The sequence below is a fragment of the Branchiostoma lanceolatum genome, chromosome 1, assembly GCF_035083965.1.
Source record: "Branchiostoma lanceolatum isolate klBraLanc5 chromosome 1, klBraLanc5.hap2, whole genome shotgun sequence".
In the NCBI taxonomy this organism is placed as follows: Eukaryota; Metazoa; Chordata; class Leptocardii; order Amphioxiformes; family Branchiostomatidae; genus Branchiostoma; species Branchiostoma lanceolatum.
In genome coordinates this window covers 8075245-8100097 of record NC_089722.1, presented here as the reverse complement: position 1 = coordinate 8100097, position 24853 = coordinate 8075245, and the positions used below count along the sequence as shown (strand labels likewise).

At 38.4% G+C, this 24853-nt stretch overlaps 1 protein-coding gene across 3 annotated transcripts in view; it reads right to left on the bottom strand.

Annotated features, from left to right (window-relative positions):
- The window catches only part of LOC136431977 (uncharacterized), a 116981-nt gene that overhangs the window by 79599 nt on the left and 12529 nt on the right, over positions 1-24853 (bottom strand). Inside the window, exons 1-3 of one of the 3 annotated variants that reach the window (XM_066422989.1) lie at positions 15315-15776; positions 6631-6829; positions 2716-2818 (exon numbers count right to left, since the gene is read on the bottom strand). In XM_066422989.1, coding sequence (XP_066279086.1) covers positions 2716-2818; positions 6631-6829; positions 15315-15761 — 749 coding nt within the window. In that variant the 5' untranslated portion in view covers positions 15762-15776. Of the gene's footprint in view, positions 1-2715; positions 2819-6630; positions 6830-10900; positions 10989-15314; positions 15777-24853 lie in introns of those variants that run through there. The other 2 variants (XM_066423005.1, XM_066422997.1) reach the window with 2 other exon arrangements.

The following is a 24853-nucleotide window of genomic DNA, read 5'->3' as shown; positions in this document are numbered from 1 at the left end:
TTCGCTTTGAAGGTCAGAAAAATGATGGAGAAGACAAGAGGAATCCTGCTTAACAATGGCACAGCTGTGCTGCTATCCAATTTGAAGGAAAGCAAACCCACACACCAGGCTTGAGTAGGAGGCAGGAATGTCTCAGGAATATGAGCAGTGGTATCCCTCCATACAGAGTCATTGGCCATAGGATTGGTCTTCCTCTAGCTAAAAGTCATGTAGACAAACATGGTAATATAAGCTGTTTTACAGTGAAGGCGTTCACACTCACTCTTCAACATTAAAATGCATGTAATGAATTGACAACCCAGGTAAATAGGCAACAAATACTAGTATGGCTCAATGTGAATTGATGTGGCACTCCCCCTATCACATTTCTCTTGCATGACAACAGACATCTCTGATACTGAAATGTAGCAGTTTGTCTCTTGCTGTAATCATCCATGGTAACTACAACACAGTTGAGCTACATTTGTGTAACATTGCTGTAAATAGCATGCAAAACATTCAGTTCTTTTCAAACCATAGTCACAATGATTTTACAATATCATATATATTATTTCATCAAATTTGATCTTTATCATGACAAACACACAACAATGAAACTTTATGGGAGACTGTTCATATTTGTTTACTACTTCCATCAAAATAGCTTGCTGTTGATAAAGGGAAATTTGAACTAAGATTACTTACGAAGCCCTAGTTCAAAGCCATTCATAACCATAACTCTTAACGACCGAGGCAGACCCTATGATAAGTCTGGCCCACTTCCCTCTTGTGTGAGGAGATAACTCTGTGCTTTACCCGGCGTTTGTGATAAGAATTGCTCTCCAAATCACCCACTTTGTCTGCCAGCCAAATATATCGTGTCTGGCCTGGTAGGTTCTGGAGAGGGATATTTTTGTTTAGGCTATGGACCACTGGTGGACTTGTACTTGCACTTGAGGACAGGAAGTGTCTATGACATGCAGTTTACTGACGAAGAAGAAGACTTGCAGGATTCAAACTACAATTTCAACTTACATTCCCAACACAACAAATGTATGGCATCTTCTAAAATGTCCCAGTGAACATTTTCTTTGCCAGTGAAAAGAGACATTTCCTCATTGAAATTACTCCACTATGTTTATCAATAAAGATAGATATAAACAGATTGAAGAGCCCCCTATGAACACCTTGCGGAACTGCACAAATGACATGGCAATTACTTCCAAAAGACACATTGTACACATAACTTATATCCCCCCTCTCCCAAATATATTTCTAAAAAGTCATGACCCATACATGAAATATTTTAGTGGTTCCCTACATTGTTAAAGAAGCTATGTATACAAGTCTATTAATGAAAGTTCTTTCTAATCTAAGTACATGTATATCATTTTAGGTACATATTTTTTGAAGCCTGAAAAAGTAGCCTACCGTCCAAGAGCAGGTAATTCTGGAGAGCTCTTTTCATCTATTACTGGACCGGCGCAGGAACCCGGCACAGTCTATCAACATTCTTAGACATGTGGTCTTAAGCAGATGAAAGCTGTGTTTTTGTTCTGATACCGATGAGGATGTATGTAACGTCTTTCCGGAAGAACAAGCTTTCTTCTATCAGAAACAGATTTGTACCACCCTTAAGATCCATTCCATAAAAACAGCTGTTACTTCCTAGACTAGCAAGATTTCAAGTTTTCTTCTTGTCATGGAAAGCTAAGTTTCTCCTTTTTGGGTCTTGGAAAAACTACTCAAGCTACTGAGCATGACTAGAAAAAACCCCTTAGGAACAGATGTCATTAGATTTTCCTAAGAAAAGGAGACAATCTGTGTCTGTTCAGTGAAACTTTTCGAAGTAAAAGTTGACATGACATTCTAAAAAAAGGAAAACTTTAGCTTTAACGAACCAATAGATCATATCAAGACAGACTTACCTTCTTGTCTTTTCAGTATACCACCTCAGTAAAAGACAGATTAGGCAATTGTGATAATGAAAATGAAACGACTGCCAATTTTCGTAGCCACAGGGTCTGTATCTGAGCTTGACTTGCCAAGATCAATTGTGTCCGTACATCACAATATGTTTCACAGCTGGCTGCTCAACTGACACTAATAAACCACGCCAGTCCCGCGAGGTGCGAAAACCGTCATAACGAAGCCCGGAGGGACAAGTGGAATTCATTAATTTCACAAAATCACTATTTATGATCAACCTCTGAGAGCATTTCCTGCAAGAGTTCTAACATTTCAAAGAGTTAACTGTCACAGATACAGTCGCTGGGATTACATAACCAAGCTTTCCGTGCCTGCTGGGCAAGAAGTAACGATCCCTCCTGAGCAATGAAGAATTTTCTCTGCCGCTTTTGTGCTAACAAGCCAAGTAACTTCCTACCGTTCAATCTTTCAACAAAGATTAATCTTAAGTGTATCTTGGGAACATTGAAACTTTTGTCCAATGAAATCAAGATTCTAACAATGTCTCGACAATATAACTTTACTACTTGAAAGCTACAAAATAATTGTTACAGTATACAGTACTTAGAAGAAGAAACAAGTGACATCATAAAGGAGGGCAGGGCAAAATTTCAGATAACTCTTTAGTGGGTCATCTTTCAGGACCTTACTAAGACAGACATAATCTAGTTTCACCTTGTCAAGCTAAACTTGATTTCAACGTGGTACTTGTCTCAAAATCTTTTGTCACGAATAACTGTCCCATGAAAATTTAAAAGTAAATCTCACCGTAGTGGTTCAGCGTAGATGTCGAAGATGCTCTTGAGTGCATCGATGTAGTTCCTCTCGGTCACCATCAACTCGTGAACAACCCGGAACCTGGCATCTCCAGCTGTGAAGCAAAGGTAATATCAGTCAAAACAATGATAGACATCACAGATATTCAGTAACTGGTGTTTGGCGTGCTCGAAGGGAGGGAAAAATGTATACAAAACATGTTTATAAGCAAATAATCCAACTGATATCTTTACTATCAAAGTGATCTTGAATGAAAAAGTAATATACTGTACTTTTCACATCTGGCTTCTAGACTGCATCTAAAAATGCTGCCTCACCTCACCTTACCAGATGTGCTTTTTTAAAGGGGCCACTCCAGCAAATTTACTAAGACAGGCACCTTGTTATCTTTCCAAACTTCCTATACTTCCCAGGACCCAAATAATCCCAAGTTCGCCCTTGTGGCCCTCCGTGGGGCTCTGACCTTGAGACATTCGCTCAAGTCATGGAAAAATAAACCCCCCAAACACGCCCACCTGTTTAGATTGTACCTACAGCAGCGATAAAGACCCCGTGTGAAACAATGCACATATAAAACCCTCCAGACTTATGGCATGGCACACTGTATTACGTCGGCAATGCCCTCCCCCATAAAGTCATGTTAAACAATAGCTTGAAGAACATACTAAACAAATATGGCATGAAGCAAAATGCCTGGTCTTGACATGCAGAGATACAGCAAGATTCAGGTGTCTACGGAAATGTAAAAATTTATAAAGCTTTTTGTATTCCATCAAGACTTGGAAGGCTTAAAACACAAAACTGGTCACTTTTTTGTCTGAAAGTAATCATACATACATGGATAAAAACGTTACGTACATACAAAAACAGCTTACCTGGTGGTCCAATGGTATTTTCTCTGGGGATGGGACAAACGCACCAAAGGTCTAAGGAAGGCATCATACCATATAAGCTGTACACTACAGTCTACTTCAATATCATGCTTCGCCCTTTCATAATTCTACAGGAAGTTGGAAGATTTGGCAAATATAACAAAGACCAATCATAAGACTATGTTGTTCTGTAAATGACTACAATCCATAACGGACATTCTGTTCAGATAAATCATAACCCTACCTCAGGCCATCCTCCAGGCGACCTACGCTCACCACACCCAAAGTTCTAATTGTATTCTGAACCAAACTTCCTGTGTTCTGCCCCACAACAGCCTGTCAATCATCTTATGTAATGAGGGCCTGGTTACTGTCACATGCCAGTGGAGCAAGAACAATTCATAATATTTCAATTTGATCAAATGAAGCATGGTCTATCTACCTGCCAAAGAACATCCTGATCTTTTAGTAGTTTTAGAGTCTGTCTCTTCAAGTTTGTCTACCTTGAGAGGGAGCATTGTAACCTTGTGTGCTTTCTTTACCCAGGATGTTCAGCTACATGGTCGTGTGATAGGTCAAGAACAGAGAACTTCCATATGTCTGTCAATAAGGTTCCCTTTTCTGTAATCCCCAAGCTTAACTTTTGACATTGTAACTTCACTAATACCAACAAGATATTGCCGTTACAACTCCAACATGGCCTTTTTCAAAATTAAACATAAGTTTTTGATAAGTTGCTTCCTTGGTGGCCTGCTCTGATGTCAAGTTCAGACAATACTGCTGCACTAGGCAGATAAGGCCACCAGATATCCTCATCAGCAGATCTTGACACTTACAGCAGATATAAATCAATGTCTCCTTTGATAGGAAGGACGGAACCACTTTATCCAGAGGTATTTTTTTTTCTCCCGCTGAGGATTTTCCAATCAAACTCATCATTCTTTAATGTCTGTATTTGCTGTTATTAGACAAAGTTAAAAAGGAGTAAGAATACATGTATCTGTATCTATGTGACCATGTGTTTTACTGGTTCAAGAACAAAAGCTATGATGTTTGAACCAGATAAGTCATTATTAAAGATAAGACTTTTGGGATATACAGAACTAATAAGGACAGTGCATGAGTCATACATAAAGTATGACATCAAAGTTCTCTTATCACAGAGACTGGTTATCAGGAGGCTACTCATATCTGTCAGTGATTTTTGGTTCTTCTGTTCACAGAGAGAAACATAGCTATAAGAAAAACACTGTAACTATTCTGGTGTAGTTACAGGTTGACAATTTACAGGTAGTCATTATTTAGAAACAGATCTGTGAATTACCAGCCCCCAGCTGTATACTCTAGAAAAAAGGACAAGCTGAATCATCAAATGGATTGTTAACTTACAATTACTTTAGCCTTCTCCTTGCTGCCTTACAACATAACCAATACAAATTTGGTGCCAAACGGCTACCTTAGCAGGCTGAGGGTTAAGAAGCCTATGGGAGGGGTGTTCTGGATTTTTTAATTGAAGGGTTGGCAGAGTCACTTCTAGGTGAGGATAGGCAAAGATTTTGATCTAAAACTGATGTGCTACTTGGTTGATGATTGGATGAAACATGTTTTGTGAAAGGAAATTAATTGTGGTCAAGAAAGAGGGAAAACCTCTGAAGAGATGTTTGGAGTTGTTCTTATGTCTTACATAGCAACTGTTGCTTGTTGTTGTGTAAGCAAATCTACAGGTGTTCCATTGGACACTGGGCAATAAGGTCTGACTCAGGCCAGGTACAAAACACACACTTTTAAAAGGGGCTATAAATGTAAGTGCACTTCTTGACCTTTTAACCTTTGACAAGTTAGTGAAATTAATGGCCTTTCAGCAATTTGTCAGACAAACACAAAATGTTTTGACACACCTGTGAAGTAAATGTTCAAAGATTTCCTATCATTTTTTTTAACAACAATCTGTGATGGTGCTTCATTTGTAACAGGGGCTATCAAATGTTTCAAGCCCATCATCTCACAAACAAAAGTTGTCTCAGAATGAAGACAAATTGCTGGTTGAGAAATTACAGTCAATTAATCAACTCCAAAATGCTTCACAATCACTACATTTGTACTTAATAGCTTTGCATGAATATACTGCTTAGTTCTTTTGCAGTAATTCAACCTTCACTCTTACTTCTTGTTGGGATCTGATGTACTTGATGCTGAAGTATTAGGTAACAAAGAGTTGGGATTGTGATTGCGAGAGACCTGAATGAAAAATTCCTCCAAGGTTTACCCTTTGCTGATAAATTGAAGAATAGTCAAACCTGATAATTTCCAAACTTGGCCTCAATGCAGTCTTTGTTCGCCATCAATTTTCTAAAAAGAAGTAAGTCAGCATGCGTCCCAGTCGACCAATTTCCTGAATTCCTCTGCGAGTGAAAGGCTATACTAGCCAGAACTCATCAAGTGTGCCCCATGCCCCTTAAATCTGCCTTTTCCGTCTCCACATCATGTGTTTTTCCTCTGTTTTCACCCTTACCAAAGCCAAAACACCTAAATTGCCTGTTTACAGAAAACAGTGCTCCTGGGCCACCAGAGATTTAGACAAAACCAAAACAAAACCATGGCTAAATGTCAAAAGTGATGTCTTAATCTTACTTCAAGCATGGTTCTATATGCAGTGTTGGTAGTATTATCTATCATGTTGTAGAAAACACAATTAGGTTCCAATTAGGGATGTGACTGATAATGAATGAATGAATGAAAGACCTTTATTGTACATTTATGCTTAAACAAGCTAAGTACAGGTCATGGTGATAAGCAAAGGACTACATACAGTGGTGATAATATAACGAAATATAATGAGATATCTTACTGTGTCTAATAGGACTAATGGTTAACAGAGGATGCACAGATACTGATGAATGATAAGTTGAGGAGAAGCCTCCTACCTTGAAGTTGATGCAGCTTGCAAAAACCTCTGGGTCTTTGTAATAGAAAAGGGGAGGATGCTGGCAAGATACAATTAACAAGCTTATTCAATATGGAATAGAAGTGTTACCTAGTCTGGGATCGATGGCTGCTATCTGTGAAGTGAGGTCCTCAATAAGAATGTCTTCTCCCCTCAGCATGAGAGCGTTGGCATCAGGGTTGAGGATGGCCCTGGTAGATGACATGGTCACTCTGTAGTCTGTCAGTCTGTACTCCAGGATGGCATCTGCCACCAGATCTTTCACCCGCATGCCATCTTCTCCATCCAGCTGTAGGATCAACAGGTGTCAAGTTCATGTTAGATTATCTACTCAAAATTGTGCCTACATCTTAAACCTGTAACACGATAAGTATAATTACAATAGACATTAAAATATTCCAAAAATATCAGTGTGCGACATACAAAATATGTCATTAAAGATAAATCCTAGAATCAAAACATAGTTTATCCATAAAATGCTTCCTAGATACATATCAAAACGTTTGTAAGAACATTATATTTTCCAGACACATCAAAATACACAAGCTTTAACAATACTTGTCCTGCAAGAAAGAATAACTGTTACTGTTAGTGTTACAGTTTTCCCATGTAATTATTTTAATATACCTTGGAAAATACTATAATCAAAAAAAATTTGCAAGTGAGTCATTTTACCAAGTCTTTATCATCTGTCAGGAGTATCAAAACAAGACGACCATTTCCAAGATTCCCTCCTCGTCTTAGTCATTCCTTTCGCAAGCAAATACCAATGTTTTATCTGGACTTTGTATATCAGAGATTAGAACATCTGCTATGTTATCTAATTATCAGGTACAGGACTAATGGGCACTTCCTGTGACACACCTTTGGCAAGCATGTGCTCAAGAATGCCTCACAAATGCTGACTAACGCTTTATGATAGGCAACACTTCAAGCTACCGAATATCAAAATCCATAAAGCTTCTTGTATTGCTAAAAAAACAGTAGTAGCTTAAAGGTTAACGGTCAAATAATTAGAGCTGTTGACAGGTGACACAGTCCCAAGAGCAGTGTGGAAACAGATAATTGATATAACAGTTACCTTTTAGCCATTCACAGGTGTATGGCAAGCAATTTGTAGGGCAATCAAGTACATGCATTGCATGCAGCTTGTAATGTTGTACCTACCTAACCTGACTTACAATATTACATTAAATTAATTTACCTTCTAAAATGATACTTGACCTTTTACCTTTAATCTAAATTTTGTAATCAAAGAAACAGAGAAAAGGTTAACAATGCAATTTTTAGGTGCTGAAAGAATTTCTTTATGATTTTGTCCTTTCATCTTGTTGTATACATGGTATGGGTTAATCCAATTAAGAGTTGTTTATTTAGCGAATTGTTTTAAAGTTATTTGTACCTCCTTCACATTGAACAATTAGCACCAGTGATCCAGGGATGAAGGCAGAGGAAGCCATGCATCAGATAATCCACAACCCATTTTCTCCAATTAAAAGGTGATCAGCACTTCACACAAACCCTTTGTCTGTGCATATTGTTTACACATGACAGCCAAACAAAAATGTAACAGAACAAAATACATCCTGCACATCATGTGTTACGTGTACAAATGTGGAGGATCAAACAAACACAATGATATACAGCAGTGTCATACAAGAAAGTACACACCACACATTGGTCATAACAACTGTTATCTAAATGGGTAAAGTATTACATCCTGTTGCTGATTTTAAGCTAAAAGTTGACCTATTGGAGTCAAATTGGTATGTAGTAAGAAACCATGCATGCTTACATGATTTAGATATACTTATATAGGTTTCATACTAGTAATTGCAACAAAAGTTCTTACAACATTTTGAGTCTGGGTCTAATCCTGTATCGACAGTATCATACATTTTAGATAGCATTTGGGAGAACTATACATATCAAATAATTTGGAAAAATTGTAGAATTTGGGTGCATTACATCAAATGTCTAAGTTACTTCAGGTATATAAAGACACCAAAGGCTGAATATAACAGAATGAAACATTGTTTCTAAACCCAGATCAACCAAATCAATCCAGTCCTAATCTAAACGGGGCTTCCAACAATTTGTCTTCTGAATGCATCACTTCTTTTAACCTCTACACCAGGAAATCCAAACATCACATGGAGCTTAACCGAGCAAATAATGGGGAGCTGACAAGTCACCATAATTCTTCAATACTTGTACCAATCAGCATTGCTACAGTTTCAAGCTTTCAGATATCATCTGCATTTACATACATACATATACTCAGTTACAGTAAATTCCTACCAATTGGAACATCTATCAAATGTCAACTACAATGTTCTACATTAATCCTTTTAAAAATGCAAGGTAAGAATCTTAATAACTCACCTGGCTTCCCACATTAAAATCTAACAGCATTCAAATAATTTTCGAAATTTACACATACTATTACTAACATCTATACCAGCAAACGCAAATAGGTCACTGATGATTAACACTAACACTGCCAAAATACCTATGCAAATGTTTTATGTTACAAATCCTACAAATGTAATACAACTACCTAGGAATTACCTGACTCCTACCTATGAATTACCTGACTCTAATCAAAAGCTAGTCTGGGTCAAGGAGTAACATATCAGGTCGTCATTTCAACACCACTGGTACAAAGGAAAGAAACTGACCCGTACACATCAGTACATCAGCCTGTCCATGTTGATACCCTGTACACATCAACAAGATCCAGATCTTCTAGAACAAACACACCAGCCTGACATGCTTCTCTGAAGGCAGTAAAAGCACACACCATGCTGGTGTAGCAAACAGACGACAGCGACTGTTTGCAGGTGAATGTTTACAGGTGTGACACTTAGGGGGCAGAGACGGCACAGTTGAGGGGGGCAAATCTATACAACTTATCTAAACACAGGAGAAAGGGGAGAGTAACAATTAAGGCTGACAGTTAACTACCAGTTGTCAGCAAGGCACAATAGTTGATGACCAGGATTTGCATATGAAAGAAATCATGAGAAGCATCTGATGTTTTACATCCACATTTGACTCAACATAAACGTACAAAAGTTAATTTGAAAAAAGCTGCTTTACACACAATTACAGTTTTAACCATCTTTTGTTTTACAAGACAGTAACATGTTGGGAAAGGTGTGCATGTAAATTGACAGAGCTCCTACCTTGAATCCTCTTGGAATGCTTACTTGTACATAACTTACCAAGGTCTTACATTATAACCAAATCAGAACAGAAGATCCCAACATTATCAATAATTAAAGAAGCTGAAACTAGATCTAGCATAAAAGCATGATTAGGTATCTGACATTGACATTCCACTTCTGAATACTTGAAGGTTATTACAGCAGGTATTCATGCCAACTTCACTTTGTAATGCGAACATCCAAGTGTGCAGCTGTGACTTGAGATTCATGAATTCTTTACAACAACCACAGCTTTAAAAGGCTTGCATTGATAAAAATCATACCTGCACAAATCAATAAATCAATTCCGCAGCTCATTTAGCACAAGCAGTACTGTAAAACATCTGAATAGTAGAATATCCATTAATTTAGATATAAAGATAAACTCAATAAATCAAACATTATCTTTGCTCTCTGATGAATAGAGCATCTTAACCTTAAAATTTTTACTTCATACATTACAAGTCTTCAAGTGTATTCTACAAGTTAAAAAAACAGTGCCAAAATGGTCTTTGAAAAATATCATAGCTACATAAAGTATCATCTTTTTCCTTTTTAGCGGAGTGGACTATTTATTAAAAGCAAGTGAGGTTTTGTTTCAGTCAAAACTGTTACACTTTCTTTTCTCACTCAAATATAACCTTAAATTGTAAGTCTTTTTTTATCAACACCTCGGGTAAGTTGCTAAATTTAGCTTACTCAAAGATGAAAGTCAACAACTATTGGCTGTAGGACATCCGGATATCTTAACAGACTGTACGGAGTTACTCTAAGTCTAACAGAACATCTGCCAAAACACTTAACAGGCATAATGCTTGTTGAAAATTTGAATTACAAGATTATTTTAGGCAACTGTTGTTACATTTTTAGGCTACAAGATTATGAGATTGGACAAGTTAACCTCTGATTAAAGTTTGTTGATACAGGGCTTAACCCAAGAGTGGAGAGAGATCAAAAGCCAGTTGTACGTTCTTTCACAAGTGAAGTCAAGTTCTTTGTCCAACTACTAGTTGGAACAAATCATGTACTTTCACATTTAGTAACTCAAAATAGAATTCAAAGGAGGTTGTATCAAAGTCAAATTTCTAGTGGACCAGAAAAATTGTATCACTGACAATTGCGCAAAGTGGAAAGTAGATATACTTTCCTACCTTTTTTGGCTTTCTGGATGGTAAACTTCTCCTACGAAATCTTGCCATCTTTCCTTGGAGTTACACCAACCTTCTCCAAACACCTGACTCATAGGTATGAGGCAAACACTGATCATGCGTACCTCCTTTTAGAACCTGACACAGATGCAATCTATCCAAGATTTGTGGCCTCTTCAACTCTTTAAACCCATCCCGAAAACAACCTGTTTAACCTCCAATACACAATGTACACAACATCATCAGTTGGTACTCTTACTTATATGCTCCCATGTATACTTTGGTGGGTCCACTCCAACAAACATACACCTTGCTGTATAACATTTTATTACACATTTTCACATGCTTAACTCAAACCTATAGAAGCAATTCAAGGTTAGAAGTAGAGTCACAACTCAAGTGTATCTGTACACAATACCAACGTCAGAGATATGGGAGGTGAAGTGCCACCATTTTCTCTACTATGGTTCAACTGTTTTCAGACAACACTGAATAAATCATGTCTTCCAGATTAGGGTACTTCTTACAGTGACTGTAAATCTTAAGGCTGGTAAATGCCAGTACTTTCTGTTTGGGATAACATATTTATAGAAAGCGCTCTTAAGCATGTTCATGACTGTATTTTCATAGCTCTTAATAGGAGTCTCAATGTAGTCACTTGGAACAATGTATCTTGTTTATAAACTTTATAAAACTTTGCATAATCAGACTGGATGCAAGTTTCTTGGGTGATACTGATACAACATCTACATTTGTATTTTCAATAATTTGGCACAAATCCCAAATATAAAGTTAGAACCTCATGAAATGTACAAAATGACATGCCTCAAAGTCTTAGCGGTACAGTCCGGGCTTGAAACCGTAAAAAACAGACAAAAACACTTTTTTCATAGTATACTTGACCTGCATGTATTTGTTGAAGGCAAACTTTGATATTGCCTTGATTGACCTCTTGAAGAAAGGAAATGCTTGCATACAGAATCAAACTATGATACATGATATTGATAATTAACACTTGAACCTTTCTGTAATCACACACATCACTTCACTTGGACATCACGCAATCCTGACACCAATTAGCAATGGCTTAAAGGTGTTTTACGGCTTTTGAAGTCTGCCTCTCTCCGAAATGGGCAGAGATCACACGCAATAAATGCAGTCAATCTTTCATCGACATAAAGACTTGTGCACCTTTGACTCTATATCCTATTTACACAACAGTGTTAGACGGATGGAAAGGCAAGTCTCCTACATGTGGTTATATAACAAAACGTTAACTTTGTTAGTTGCTATTGGCGACGGGAATGTGAGCTTAGAACAAGGGCATGCACAACATTCTAGGCTAAGCTTAGTAAGTAATTCAATATTCCTGGCTTGATAACAAAGTTGAAAGAAAATCCACACTTCTGAAGTGAATAAGCTCAGTAGTGAGTCCCCTAATGCTATTTTTAGCTGTTCGCACCATTGATTACTGAAGGATGCTTCACAGGAGCTTAACCAGTAGTAACCTTAACAAACTGGCTGTGGAGACTGACACACTTCAGGTAATACCATTTTGGGTTGATTTTTCAGCCTGTCTTTTTCTTCTTACTCGTGCTACGAGTCGTAATGTAAATCTATTTCTCCTCTACTTTAGTATACAGTCTACAAAATGGACAAGGTACTTTAAAAATTATTTTAATATTTCCTGTAACAATACAGTTAAAACTGCCCAAGAAAAAGTGAAGAAGACCACTCAGGGGCCCAATAAAATCTGGTCTATTAGGAGGACAGGTGGTCACTATTACATGCTGTAATTGTGAATGCAGAAAAAAACACTGTGAACATTACAGTAGTCTATTGACAGGATTCTGAATGATTGTGTCAATCATAAAAAATATTGAAGGCAACACCAAAGAATGGTCACAATGACCAGGTTCCCGAATGTAAAGCTGGTCTCTTGCGCAGGTTTGACTGTATATTGAAAATTTCCAATAACACGAATCCTTTAACAAGTTTAAGCAAAATACAAGAAACTGCATATGAAAATTATGTAACATTTTATTATGATAAATTACAACTACAGCATAGACAGATGAAAAACATCTGCCATTCATATCAAGCTCAGAGTCCAAAACAAGTACAAGGTGAGATTCTTTATTCTGCTGATCAATGCAACCTTTAAACTGAATGTATTTGTGACATTACAGGCCAAATTGGTGAAGGCAGTAGGCAAATGCCAACATTCCATTCACTGACAATGAAGCAGACCATATGTGTGCTTTAACCCTCTTTACATTTTTTCTGGGAGAGGCAAGATTTACTGTACACAAATATTGATAAGCCTATAAGTCTAATAAATCACAAAGGAAAATATACATTTATATTTGTATATGCATTACCATTTATGTTTTACAAAACGTTGAGGCTGGAAAGTTATGAAATGTAAATTCTAATTTAAACCATGGTAGCCTTGCTACTGCTGTATCAGTGTATCACTGTATGTCATTCAATAAAGGGCTAGAAAGAAGAAATCAATATTAAAAGGAAAGACGCCACTTTCAGAAAAGACTGCTTGACATTTCCTCACAACCACACTGACCTTCTCGCTGCTTACTTACAAGTTACCATGCAAACACAGTGACCAGCCAGCCGCCAAGCCACGTACGAATTCGAACGCCTTTCGAACACCTTTTATTTTCAACGGAATCGTTCCGCGGCCCTTAGCAACGCCGTTGCTAAGAAAACGCTCGCCGCGCGACGGTTGGGTGAAATTACATCCGACTTTCACAGCTGCGTTAAACCTGATTGGCGGCCTTCCTACCATGATTGTGTTATATGAACTTAAAGGGGATACCCTGTGGTCTCGATACAAGGCGTTTTTGTCAGTTTTTACAATGATTTTAGCTAGTTTCATGCTCATATTTTGAACACTGTAAGATTCGGAGAATGGCGGTGCCGTAAAGAGTTAAATTTTTGACGATTTTCAGATTGGGGGCAATATTATATTGATAGTGAGTCAGAATAGCACAGTCTTCGACTATAATTGTGGTAAAAATCTTGTTGGTTTGAAATCTGGGAAGGTCTGTATTTCCATGTCTTCCGGGGTCACCTTCCCGGCTGTTTTTCGCCCAAAGGTTGCAAGGCGTTGGTGTTGTTCATTCCAGTGAAGTCCAATTTTAAACACAAGTTACGGCTCTTATATACCTTCCCAGTATTGTCAAAGGATACCTACAAAAACAAACTACGTGGAGACTGACTGAATAAGTAAAGGCTACCTTAGTTTTTCGGTTAGTAGTACGTAAATCTAGCGGTGCGGGTCCGGTGTGCGCTTAGTGGAACGGGTGTTGACGCCAGTGCTTGCGCGTTCTTTTTTGGAACTAAAACGATGCCTCTGAAGAGGTGACCTCGCGCGGTGTAGAAGGAAGCCCACAACGTCCTCAAAATTGATAAAAAGTTATATACCACAAGAAAGAAGAGACTTTGGTCTATTCTACACATTAGATTTCCTTTTGTTGTGATATCGGGAAAAAGGTAAAAACGCATGGCGAATTTACACTAAAATCAACTGATTTCAGGTCATATTATCCAATGGATACAGGTTGAAAATCGGTCAAAAAAATCTGTAGGAGGAAAATAGGAAGCTTAAAAATTATAGATGCGATAAAATAATGAACATACATTGTTGTAAACTCAAGCAACGAGCACTGTCGTTAGTAGTCCCGACGCCGGGGTGTCATAGAACGTAAAACTGTCTCAAAACGGCCCGCGGTTCGCTGTTGCAAGCAGTCAGACATTTTGAGGCTAGATTGATATCACTTCGGAGCGGTGTATTGGCTTGAAACCCGGAAATCTTAAAAGGGAGACCATCTTGAACATAATGCTAGACAACAATTTTAGTTTTATGTTGCAAGTAAATGCCCAGAGTAGATAATCACTAGAAAGTCAAATCGGGCGCGTTCTATTCTTGAATCAAAATTATGGCATGTCTTCGCGCGGATTGGGGGCATCTGCATTTCGCCCTCGAAATCTATGATAAGTCATATAGCACCAAAAACTACAGAGTTAGCTCTTTCTTACGAACTATATTTCCTGTTGGTTTGAAATCTACAACAGGTTAAGAACATGAGGGGAAATTACACGAAAATCACATGATTTTGGGTCGTATTTTTGACAGGAAAGCGATGAACAATCGGTTCAAAAATCTATAGGAGTAAAAAATCAGGCTAAAATATTGCAAATAACTTGAAAACGGGGATATACACCCTCATATACTCTAGCTACAAGCTTTTTTGTAAGGGGTGTTGACGCCCGGAGTCATGGAACGGACTACTTTCTCTCGCGGAAGGAAAATAAAACTGCCTCGAACTCTCGACGTGGCTTGGTGGCTGCCAGCCAAGCCATGCATAAAGAACTCTAGAATATGATTCTAACTTACCTGTTCATATCTAAGCGACTTAGACTTGACAGGAGATAGGATATTGGACGTTGTCATGGCAAGAGTGCTGATTGCTCCGACAGAAACCCTCTTCTCTTTCTTCTTCTGTTTACCCAGTGACAATGGGAATCTTCTGTTTGATTTAGGAGAAACAGAAATGGTGGCTCTTCTCAGTTTTAGCCTGGGAGAGGTCTCTACACTTGCTTTGGGGTTCTCTGTTTTACGGGGGTTTCCAGGGTTTTCTGCCATATACACTCGTATCTCAGGGAGAGAACCATGCTGACCACTCTGTGTAGGGTCAGCAAGAGTTTCGTCAGGAACAAACACATCTCCATAACTAGAATGTCTGCGTGTTCTTTCCTGTAATTCTTGTGGCAGAGGAACAAGGATGTCATCTGTTAGAACTGCTGTATCCTTGGTGATGATACTTTTATTTTTGAAATCCATTACTGAGGAGACTGGACATCCAGAATGAAGAGAAGCGGAGTCTTCCTGTTCTTGAGAAGAATGTTTCAGTTCAATTTTGTTAACATGTGGACGTCCTTCCAATTTTCTCTTTGAGCCCATTGCGGCCGAGGAAAGAGAAATATCAACTTTGGCTTCATTGCAGAGTTCAGAGGCCCCCAGAGATGGAACAGCCATACTTACAACAGTGACAAAACCTTCCTCTGACCTGGATACTTGTTTATGTCCTGAAGGAATTGGCAAACTCACAGCTGTGATGAAGACGTCATCTGCCTTCAGACTTTCTTCGGTCTCCCATTCAGAGTCAGAAACACTTCCCCCTGGCGTCAAGGAACTGCTTTTCCTTAAAGAAACTGAAAAACCTGGATCCGAATACTTTCTCCCGGCATTGCCTTGTGTTGACAGGCAATTAGATAGTGGCACATTCTGTATTCCTTGGCCTTCTGTATCTGTTGATTTTCGGACTGAGGTTCTTGGTCTGCATCTAGACTTTGCGACTGGCTTCTGCCTGAAGAGTTTTCTTTCTTGTCCTGTTCTTGTGTTGAGCTCTCTTACATCACTGGAGTCAGAATGTGCCCGAGTGATTCGACGGGGCGACAAGCCTCCTGCTAAGCCATCCATGGGATGGAGAAAATTCCTCTTCCCAGCAGAACTGGAATCAGTGGAGACACCGTCCTCTCCTGCTGTCTCTTCCACCACTGTGTTCGGGATATCACCATCAGATAGAGTTCTGTAGAGAGCCATGGTGTACCACACACTTCATCCAAGGCTGCGAGACGAATATTTCCTTGAATGGCCTGTGCTGCCAACTTAAGAAGGTTGCCCTGCTGGTTCAGGCATCTCAACCTGCCAGTTGCCTCTGGCTACCAACACTTGGCTGCAGATGGCTCAAGGATGCTGGGAAGAATGTTAACCTTTCTCTGACTCGTGTTCCCTGCAGTTCAAGCCAGCTTATATTCCCCAACTCTCTGTCTTCATGCATATATTTCTGTCACCACGGTATTGACTAGGAAGGCAAGCCTGGGAATCTCGCAAGGAATGCATATCTCCTCACACACCGAGGGACCTTATCAAGCTAGGGAGCTGGAAACATGCGTCAATGCTGACACCAGAGCCCGCATATAGACCGAGTCTGTCTGGCACTACAGTTCCCTTCAGACCAATTTACATAAACATGGGAGATAGGCAAGGCAAATTTTATCAATATGTGCCTGGGATTTTTATGACAATAAAATCATTTTTATTTGAGATATGAACAATATTTGCAGAGCTGTAATTTGACAGATACCATAGAGCAGCTATGTTTTCTAGTTTATAACTTAAGAAAAATAATATAATTAAGATTTATAACCTTATCCCTTATAAATAGTATGAAGATTCATACTATTCATGATTTTTTATATATAGTATAAATCTTCATAGATAGCATGAATCTTCATATATATGAAGATTCATCTGAAGCTTTTAGAAAGATACCATATTGTATCATAAGAAAGATGTCTTCAAATGTAGATGTATACTAAACACCATCTTGTAATACCTCTTGTATATATATCTTTCTGTATATAAGATCCAATATTCTTTTCAACAATCCTACGAAAAAATCAATTCAAGAAACATGCAACAAATTCTTGCGGCCCTCAAAGCCAGTGAATGAGCAGGGGTGGAGGGTTTCCTTCAGATGGAACGTGACCAGCTATGCAGAGTTAGGTCAAGAGGTGGGAATTTGCCATCCATCCCAATTATGCATGATACTGAAAATGCATCATACAAAAAAGATGACACTGGTACACATCTGTAATACAGTAAGCTCTAATAAGCAATATTTTACAAATTACTTACTAAACCTAATGGGAGATTTAAGGATAAATATTTAAGATATGCTATTAATGATTCCTTCTTGTACATCCCTATAAATAGGGGTGTATAAAGCAACTTCTTCCCATGTACTTGACTCCATTAATTTTTTCATTTTCATTACCATCTGCAGCCCATATTTTTGTGTTGCCTCATGAGCCTCATCAACACAATTTATTACCAAAACCTAGACAAGCTTATACATGCCAATTAAAACATCATTTTTGAGTGAATAAAGATGTTGTTTGACAAAAACTGCCAATTTTAAGAACCCCACAACTTGGAACGTTTCTCAACAAGTGATAGGTGTAGAGCTCCCCCTATCTACAAGACTGTGTACTACATCAAACAATGCTTCACTCATCCTCTGTGTTATAAAATTTGCATTGACAAACTGGGAAGTTAGAAATTACTGTAGTCAAAATGCTAGGAATTTGAAATTAGTCAAAATCCCCAAGAAGACCACTCAGGGGACTGATAAAATCTGGTCTATGTGGACAGGTGGTCACTATAGTCAATAGTGTGTCAATTGGAAAAAAGTGGTCACATTAGCCAGGTGGTCACTTGAAGTTGAACAGGTTTGACTGTATCAAGACAATTTTTCTGTGATGCTTTTACCTATCGTATATCACGTAAACATGTATTATATACACAGCCAATACATGACCTTTGTACTTCTGAACTCTGCCACAATTGACCCACAAACATTCAAATACATTGTCCAGAGTGTATTGACTTCATATCAATCAACTGCCTATAATACCAACCACCAAGCAGATCTATCGGTGGCAAGGCAGTATGAAAAGGGTTAACCAGCATCCAAAGCCACCGGAGACTTTCAATACTGGTTGGCCCTTTTGATACTGCCTTGCCACCGATAGATCTGCTTGGAGATTACATAATATCATACTTGTATACTCCAAGTGTGTAGGGTCATATAATGGCCGACAGTCATCAGTGGACAAAAAAAAATCAACTTTGCGCCAGCGAAAATTACACTATTTTGTCCATGGTATTTTAAACCCTGAAAACTTTCAGGCATACAACTTTATATCAATGCCCCTAACACATGGGTCTGGAGACTGGTCGACCCCTCACAGCTAAGAACCAGGTCAGTACAAATCTGGGATAACTTCTCCTTAGCTCCCATCAACAAAGGATCACTGACATGTAAACAATTCCACAGGGCCAGACTTTCAGAGTTGATGGTACAAGAGGAGTCTATGGAGAGGAAAATGGACTGGGATATATTTTGAGTATTTCTGTACTTAGGCCACAGCAAGTAATTTTTATGGATGACATCAGCGCGCTCATTAATTTTCGCCTGATTTCGAAATAAAAAACAAGAAATTTCATTGCCCTCCGACGGTGGTCAACATGCCAAAAATTGGCAAATATGTCGTAGACGTTGACAGTCTAAGGTGTTTCATTGCATATGAATACCCAGTGTAGTTCCTGCCCATGATGGTATAATACCAAGCTGTTTTCTGCATTTGTTCTAGCAAGGACATTATATGAATAATGGGGGGGGGGGGGATCTAGTTAATTGAGCTGCATACACAAGGTGTTTCATCGCATATGAATTCCCAGTGTAGTTGCTTCAAATGATGGTACAACAAGCTCTTTTCTGCATTTGTTGTAGTTAGTCTATTGAGATATATACACATCTACAATGACATGTTTACATTAAATCAAGGAAGTTTTATATTATATATGAAACCTCATTGGTTGAATACGGGAATAAAAGACCTGTTGGTCATGATATCATATTTCCTCGCTTCAATTCTTGTTTAACAAGACATATGATCTCAAAATTTGAAAATATAGGAATCTTGTTTTTTTGGCCCGCCTTGTTTTTTTTTCGCCCTATCTCATTAATTTTGGAGTCTGCGGAGGATGTCATCCATAAAATTTACTTGCTGTGGCCTTATGTACCAAAAGTTTGAACAGAAGCTACATAGCTTTTGAAAATTTGTAAGTTGGCCCCTCCAGTTCCAAAAGATATAAAAAACAGGAAATCTGAGTTGTACCTGTTTATGTAATGTGTATCTAGTATGGGGCACAACATGTTACGCAAAAGTCACAAGCAATAAAAGTTTATTTTCAGGTTGTTATAGCTCTTTGCAAAGTTCGCCATTCTTTCTGTTTGAAAAACATGTTCTTGAACGGAAGGTCAGCGTTTGAAACTCAATTGAAGCCAGTTGTTAAAGCATTTGCTCTGTTCTCTCTTTGTGGAGGGTACGACGTAACAAGGCCATTCTGTTTGACAACACTACCCTTTGCCACATCCATGTTGTATTGATTGTTTTGAGCTGCCTAGCGACTATCTGGACCTCTTGAACTTTTCTAGGCAAGTCAGGGCTGTGAAAATTACAGAGGAGTTGTTCTACCTCCTGCAAAGTTAGTCCTGAACAATCGTATCAAAATTAATTACCAGCTACATAATGCAAAACTGAGTGTAGTTCCTTAGAAGTAGACAGCTGTTCCGCTCTTATCAGTTTGAAGATTGGTAAGGATATATTTCATTAGGACTTTTGTTGTGTTTTCTAAAATCTAGAGGAAAACCACACCATGAAAGTTGATGTATAATCGAGAACCAAATAAAATAACGAGAACTGAAAAATTTGAGGGACATTTTGAGGGACTACTAAAAATGCTTAGTAGTTAAGTGCGCCTTAGCAAGTTTTCATAAGAATGGTTTAACAGACTTAACAAATATTTGACTATTAAGAACCGTCCAACAGAAAGAAGAAAACCTAAAACATTTGTTTCAAAGTGAATATAGAAGAAACAGATGACAATACTTGTAGGAAATCCAGAGGAAATTATCATGACATGTAAAAAGGCCTCTGACCTACAAAAAAAGTGCCTTGCCCCTTACCCCAATTTCTTGAATGGAACCTTGTCGGTTATTAATAATAATATAGTACTGATATGTACATATGCTTTTGTTGTATTAATTAAACATCATACCAAAAAGTTCACTATTCACTATTCACTACCAAATAATGACTTGAGAGTTTGACATGTTAATTATAGTCTAGGTGGGTCTGTACATGACCTGGGTCACCAATGTTGAACCTCCCGCTAAGAACTAATTACAATGCCAGTCTTCAGGATTTTGATAGGTTTATCAGGGCAAAAATCTATCACATGTACATATTACATACTGCTGACACCAGCATAAGAAATCAAGAATAGAAAACCTATCACCAAAGTCACTGGAAAAACTGAATGGCTAAAGCTTTATTGTGATATCAAAACAGGATAAACATATGGCAATATCATACCTGTCTGAAGACTTTTTCCATTCTTGTAATGGTTTTAGCATTTCTATGCAAAGAAGCCATACCTGTAGTACTATTGCAAGCTGGTGTGCTATTGACATATACGTAGCAAGTGGAGCTCTGTAATGATAAAAATCACAAGTCCATATGAAATAGGAATTGTGAAGTCGCAACATTATGGTATAAGGATGAGACGTCAAACCTTTTCCAAACTGCCTCTTCCTTGTCACCTTGTTACCATAGCAACTCTAGTCTGTGTTCAAATATTCTCAGAATTCAACGCAACAAATAGGCACCTCCTAACCACCAATCATGTCCTTATACATTGCCTCCATAAAGATTGCCCCTGGGGTGGTTTAATGAAGTACAAGCCAATTACCATCAGTTTAACAAACAGCCGAGCTGCTAATGACCAAACTGTCCATATGCTATAATTTAAACCACCTCTTTCTTCAATCCAATACCTAAAGTTTAACATTGATTGACAACAAATTCACTCCACATTTGTATAGTCTAAGGAGAGTGTTTCAGCTTCCAAACAAGCTAATTAGAGCTACTAATGCCATTAAGACTACTCAGCCATTTAGACTAGTCAAAACAAATGTGAAACAGTAGTCACTGCTGGCCTTCTTTCGCTAGCCACAACTGTTCCAGATAAAGGCTGATTGTGTCCCAGCTCCCTATCTTTCACATGCAAGGGTTTGTGTCATCCTACACTAATGTTAGTGTTTCCCTCAAAGCACAGGTACCATACTGGCTTCCTTTCACCAGATGGTGAAGCCACAGGTAAATGATACACCTGCCCAATGGGGTCACTTGCAGTCTTCTCTTTGTCAGACTGTCAGTCTGGTGTGGAGGTAGCAACCATGACAGCTGAGCAAAGCTTCGGCCCAACTTCCATGTTTGATCAACCATACCTTGTAGCTAGACTTCAAGTATACTAATGTACCTTGGTACATGATAACCGACTGCCCTAAAAAAGCGAAATCAAAGAATTACACATAATATAACATATCATTAGAGTAGATGAAACGTATGGTCTACATAGAAATTGTTTATTACATTACATACATGTAAGACTCAAGCAACACAAAAATAAAAAAGGTAGCAGCTTGAACTCATAAATCAAACCTTTTCTTAAAATAAAACTTATGTATCAGAGCTGTATACAAAAGAGATATTATTTTGTATTTACATGCAGTTATCTAGTCTATTTATCAACAAGACTCACATGTGACTTCTACACATGAAGGGTGGGTCTACATGTCAAAGATGGCTAATTCTGGCAGCAATATTGTGGCATCAGACCACAAATCAATGCATGGACAAACACCTCCAGCTGAGATTGTGACATGTGCACCACAGAAGGTCTACACAGCAGTTGACAGCCAATTTCAATTGCTGCAGGGAGGGTACCATCTATCAGTGTCAAGGGCTTGGAGAAGAGTGTGCCGACATCCATGGAAAGTGTTCTACTTTATTTTCAAACAGAGACGTCAGATCTTTACAGGGGTAATTACAATGCACGTACAGGAAGGTTCAAAGAGACAGCCGCAAGCTTTGTACATGTGCCGGTTGGACCTAATCCAGGCCAAAAATAGAGCAACCGTCACAGAAGAATAGACAAATTCTTACTAGATCCGGGATACATTCTTCGCCTTTGACCATTGTTATACATGGTGACGACTAGTAAATGAAAGATGAAAAAGACTTCCATCGAATCTTACTTCATGTAGCAAAATTCTTTTTCACATTTTTTTGAAGGCCATCATAATTCTGTTGTTGTCATAGTTTGCACATATAGTCAAAACCGCACTTATGTTGACTTTGATGGGAAGCTACTTGACCCTGATGCCCTCTGTGTAGCTGAGAAATGTCTGAGGCTACACAAAACCATCAGAGCAGAGCACCAGAGCTTCCCTGTTGTCTGCAAGGGCAGCCAGGTCACAGCCTACAAATTAGGCCTCAGTTCAAAGTTATCTTTGATCTAACCTACATGTGTCTTGGCTGAAAAAATAACTGTCTGAACATAACTTGGATCCTAAATTTTCTAGAATCATGAAGTGATAATTATTCTGTAGAAACTTGTAACATAGATTAAATTTGTTGTCTTTTGATTTGGGCCTTTTGATCCTTTTAGTTCCACAAAATCATACTTCTATTGCATTTGTTTCAGGCAGATTCAACGAGAGTATCATGACACAGCACAACTGTATTGTCCATTTACATCAAAGGCTAAGAAGGCTGTTTCCCAAGTTTACCAGGGCTTGACAGAAGCATTTAAAAGTGTTTTCGCTCTTCAAGCAGACTCAAGTAGACGGCAAGGTCAGGTCTTTTGTTTGTAAGGCGATGCAATAAAAACATTTAAGTGAATAAAACAGGAAAAATCCCTAAGTCATGGCCACTATTTCTCACACTGCCACTGAACAGTTTACCATACACAACCATCAAACTAAAGTAATGGGGAAATTTTCAGATTGAACAAAAGTTCTTATCCCCCAAAAATGGCAATTTCGCATGAGTCAGAAATAAAGTCTTTGCACTCTACAATAAGATTACAGGTAAGACGTCAGCAATTTTCTTTTCAAAAGGATATCTAAAACCGAGTAGAAGTGAGAAAAAAAAACTTGTCACTTTATTTAGATCATTCCTTTCAATTCTCAATGGAGGCTAGCCTCTTTTAAATCCTAAAATTAATGCTGAACTGTGCTCTGCCACTCTCAAGCACCTTCGTTCCAACAATAGACGTACAAAGAACACCGGCATTTCAAGAGGAACCCCTCCTCCAACAGGACCAATACAGGGCTGGAGTTGTAGCACACGTAGCTTGTTATTGACATATTAGACTGACTACAAAGTCTGTATTGTGCCACTAAGCGACTATACAAGCCTGTAGACAAAGTCAACCTTGGCTCAGGTTTCCTTTGCTTTCTTTTCATGGCTAACATGATTTGCTTTGATACCAAAGACCTGGCCAGGGGTGACTTGATGCTTCGGTAAATTTGCTAGCTGTGCTTCTGTAAAAAACAAAGGGAAAGGAACACTTGGACAGCCTCTGTTGTTGCTGTGCTAAAGTAGAGAAACTGCTTAGATATGGTTGGCTTATTGAGCTAACCATGGAAGAAGGAGAGTACCAAATGTGTTTCCATCTGTTGCCAAAGTTGTCTGTACATGAAAGCAGGTTGTCATCACCTAAGTTATTAGTTTGTCAGACTTTAGACTGCAGGAATGAATGTTGGTTATTTTGAAGCTACTTTTAATGTTTTGGGTGTCAAATTTAGTATCAGGACTAGTACTAGCAGTACTATCACAAGAAAAGCTCTCAGACACAACAAACAACGGAATTATGTGGCTAGCACTTGTGATTTAACAATTACTATGCTATAAAGCCAATTTAACATTTGATTACACAAGAATACTCCCTGCTCAGACTAATCCATCAAAATTAATCTTTCATTATTCATAGGCCAATAAGCCCATTTTCTCTTTGAATATTAGGTATACAAACCAAGAGGGAGGTGGAGTCAGTCAGCAATTTTTCTTTCCTTTCATAATTTCAATTTTTCAGTGAACTTTATTCGGTAGATATGCAGAAAAATAGTTCTATATATTCAATCATTTTGGCCCATTTAAGCTTGATCTAGAGACAAACTAAAAACCTATGTTGGGTGAATTGGTAGCCAATCATTTGAATTACTAATCCCTAGCCACAGTAAAAAAACGCATATCATGACTGATGCCAAACCAACATGGATCTGACGTTACACAAATTGCGAAAGCATATCACACAACTAGTTTCTACCAATGTGTTTTACAAAGTGGACAAAGAGAAAACTTCGTGATATCCTTCCTAAGACACGGTAGTAAGAGTAGGCTCACTACGGAGACATGTGTCCCCAGACCAGCCTTCCCTGTTAAAGGTGAGACCTT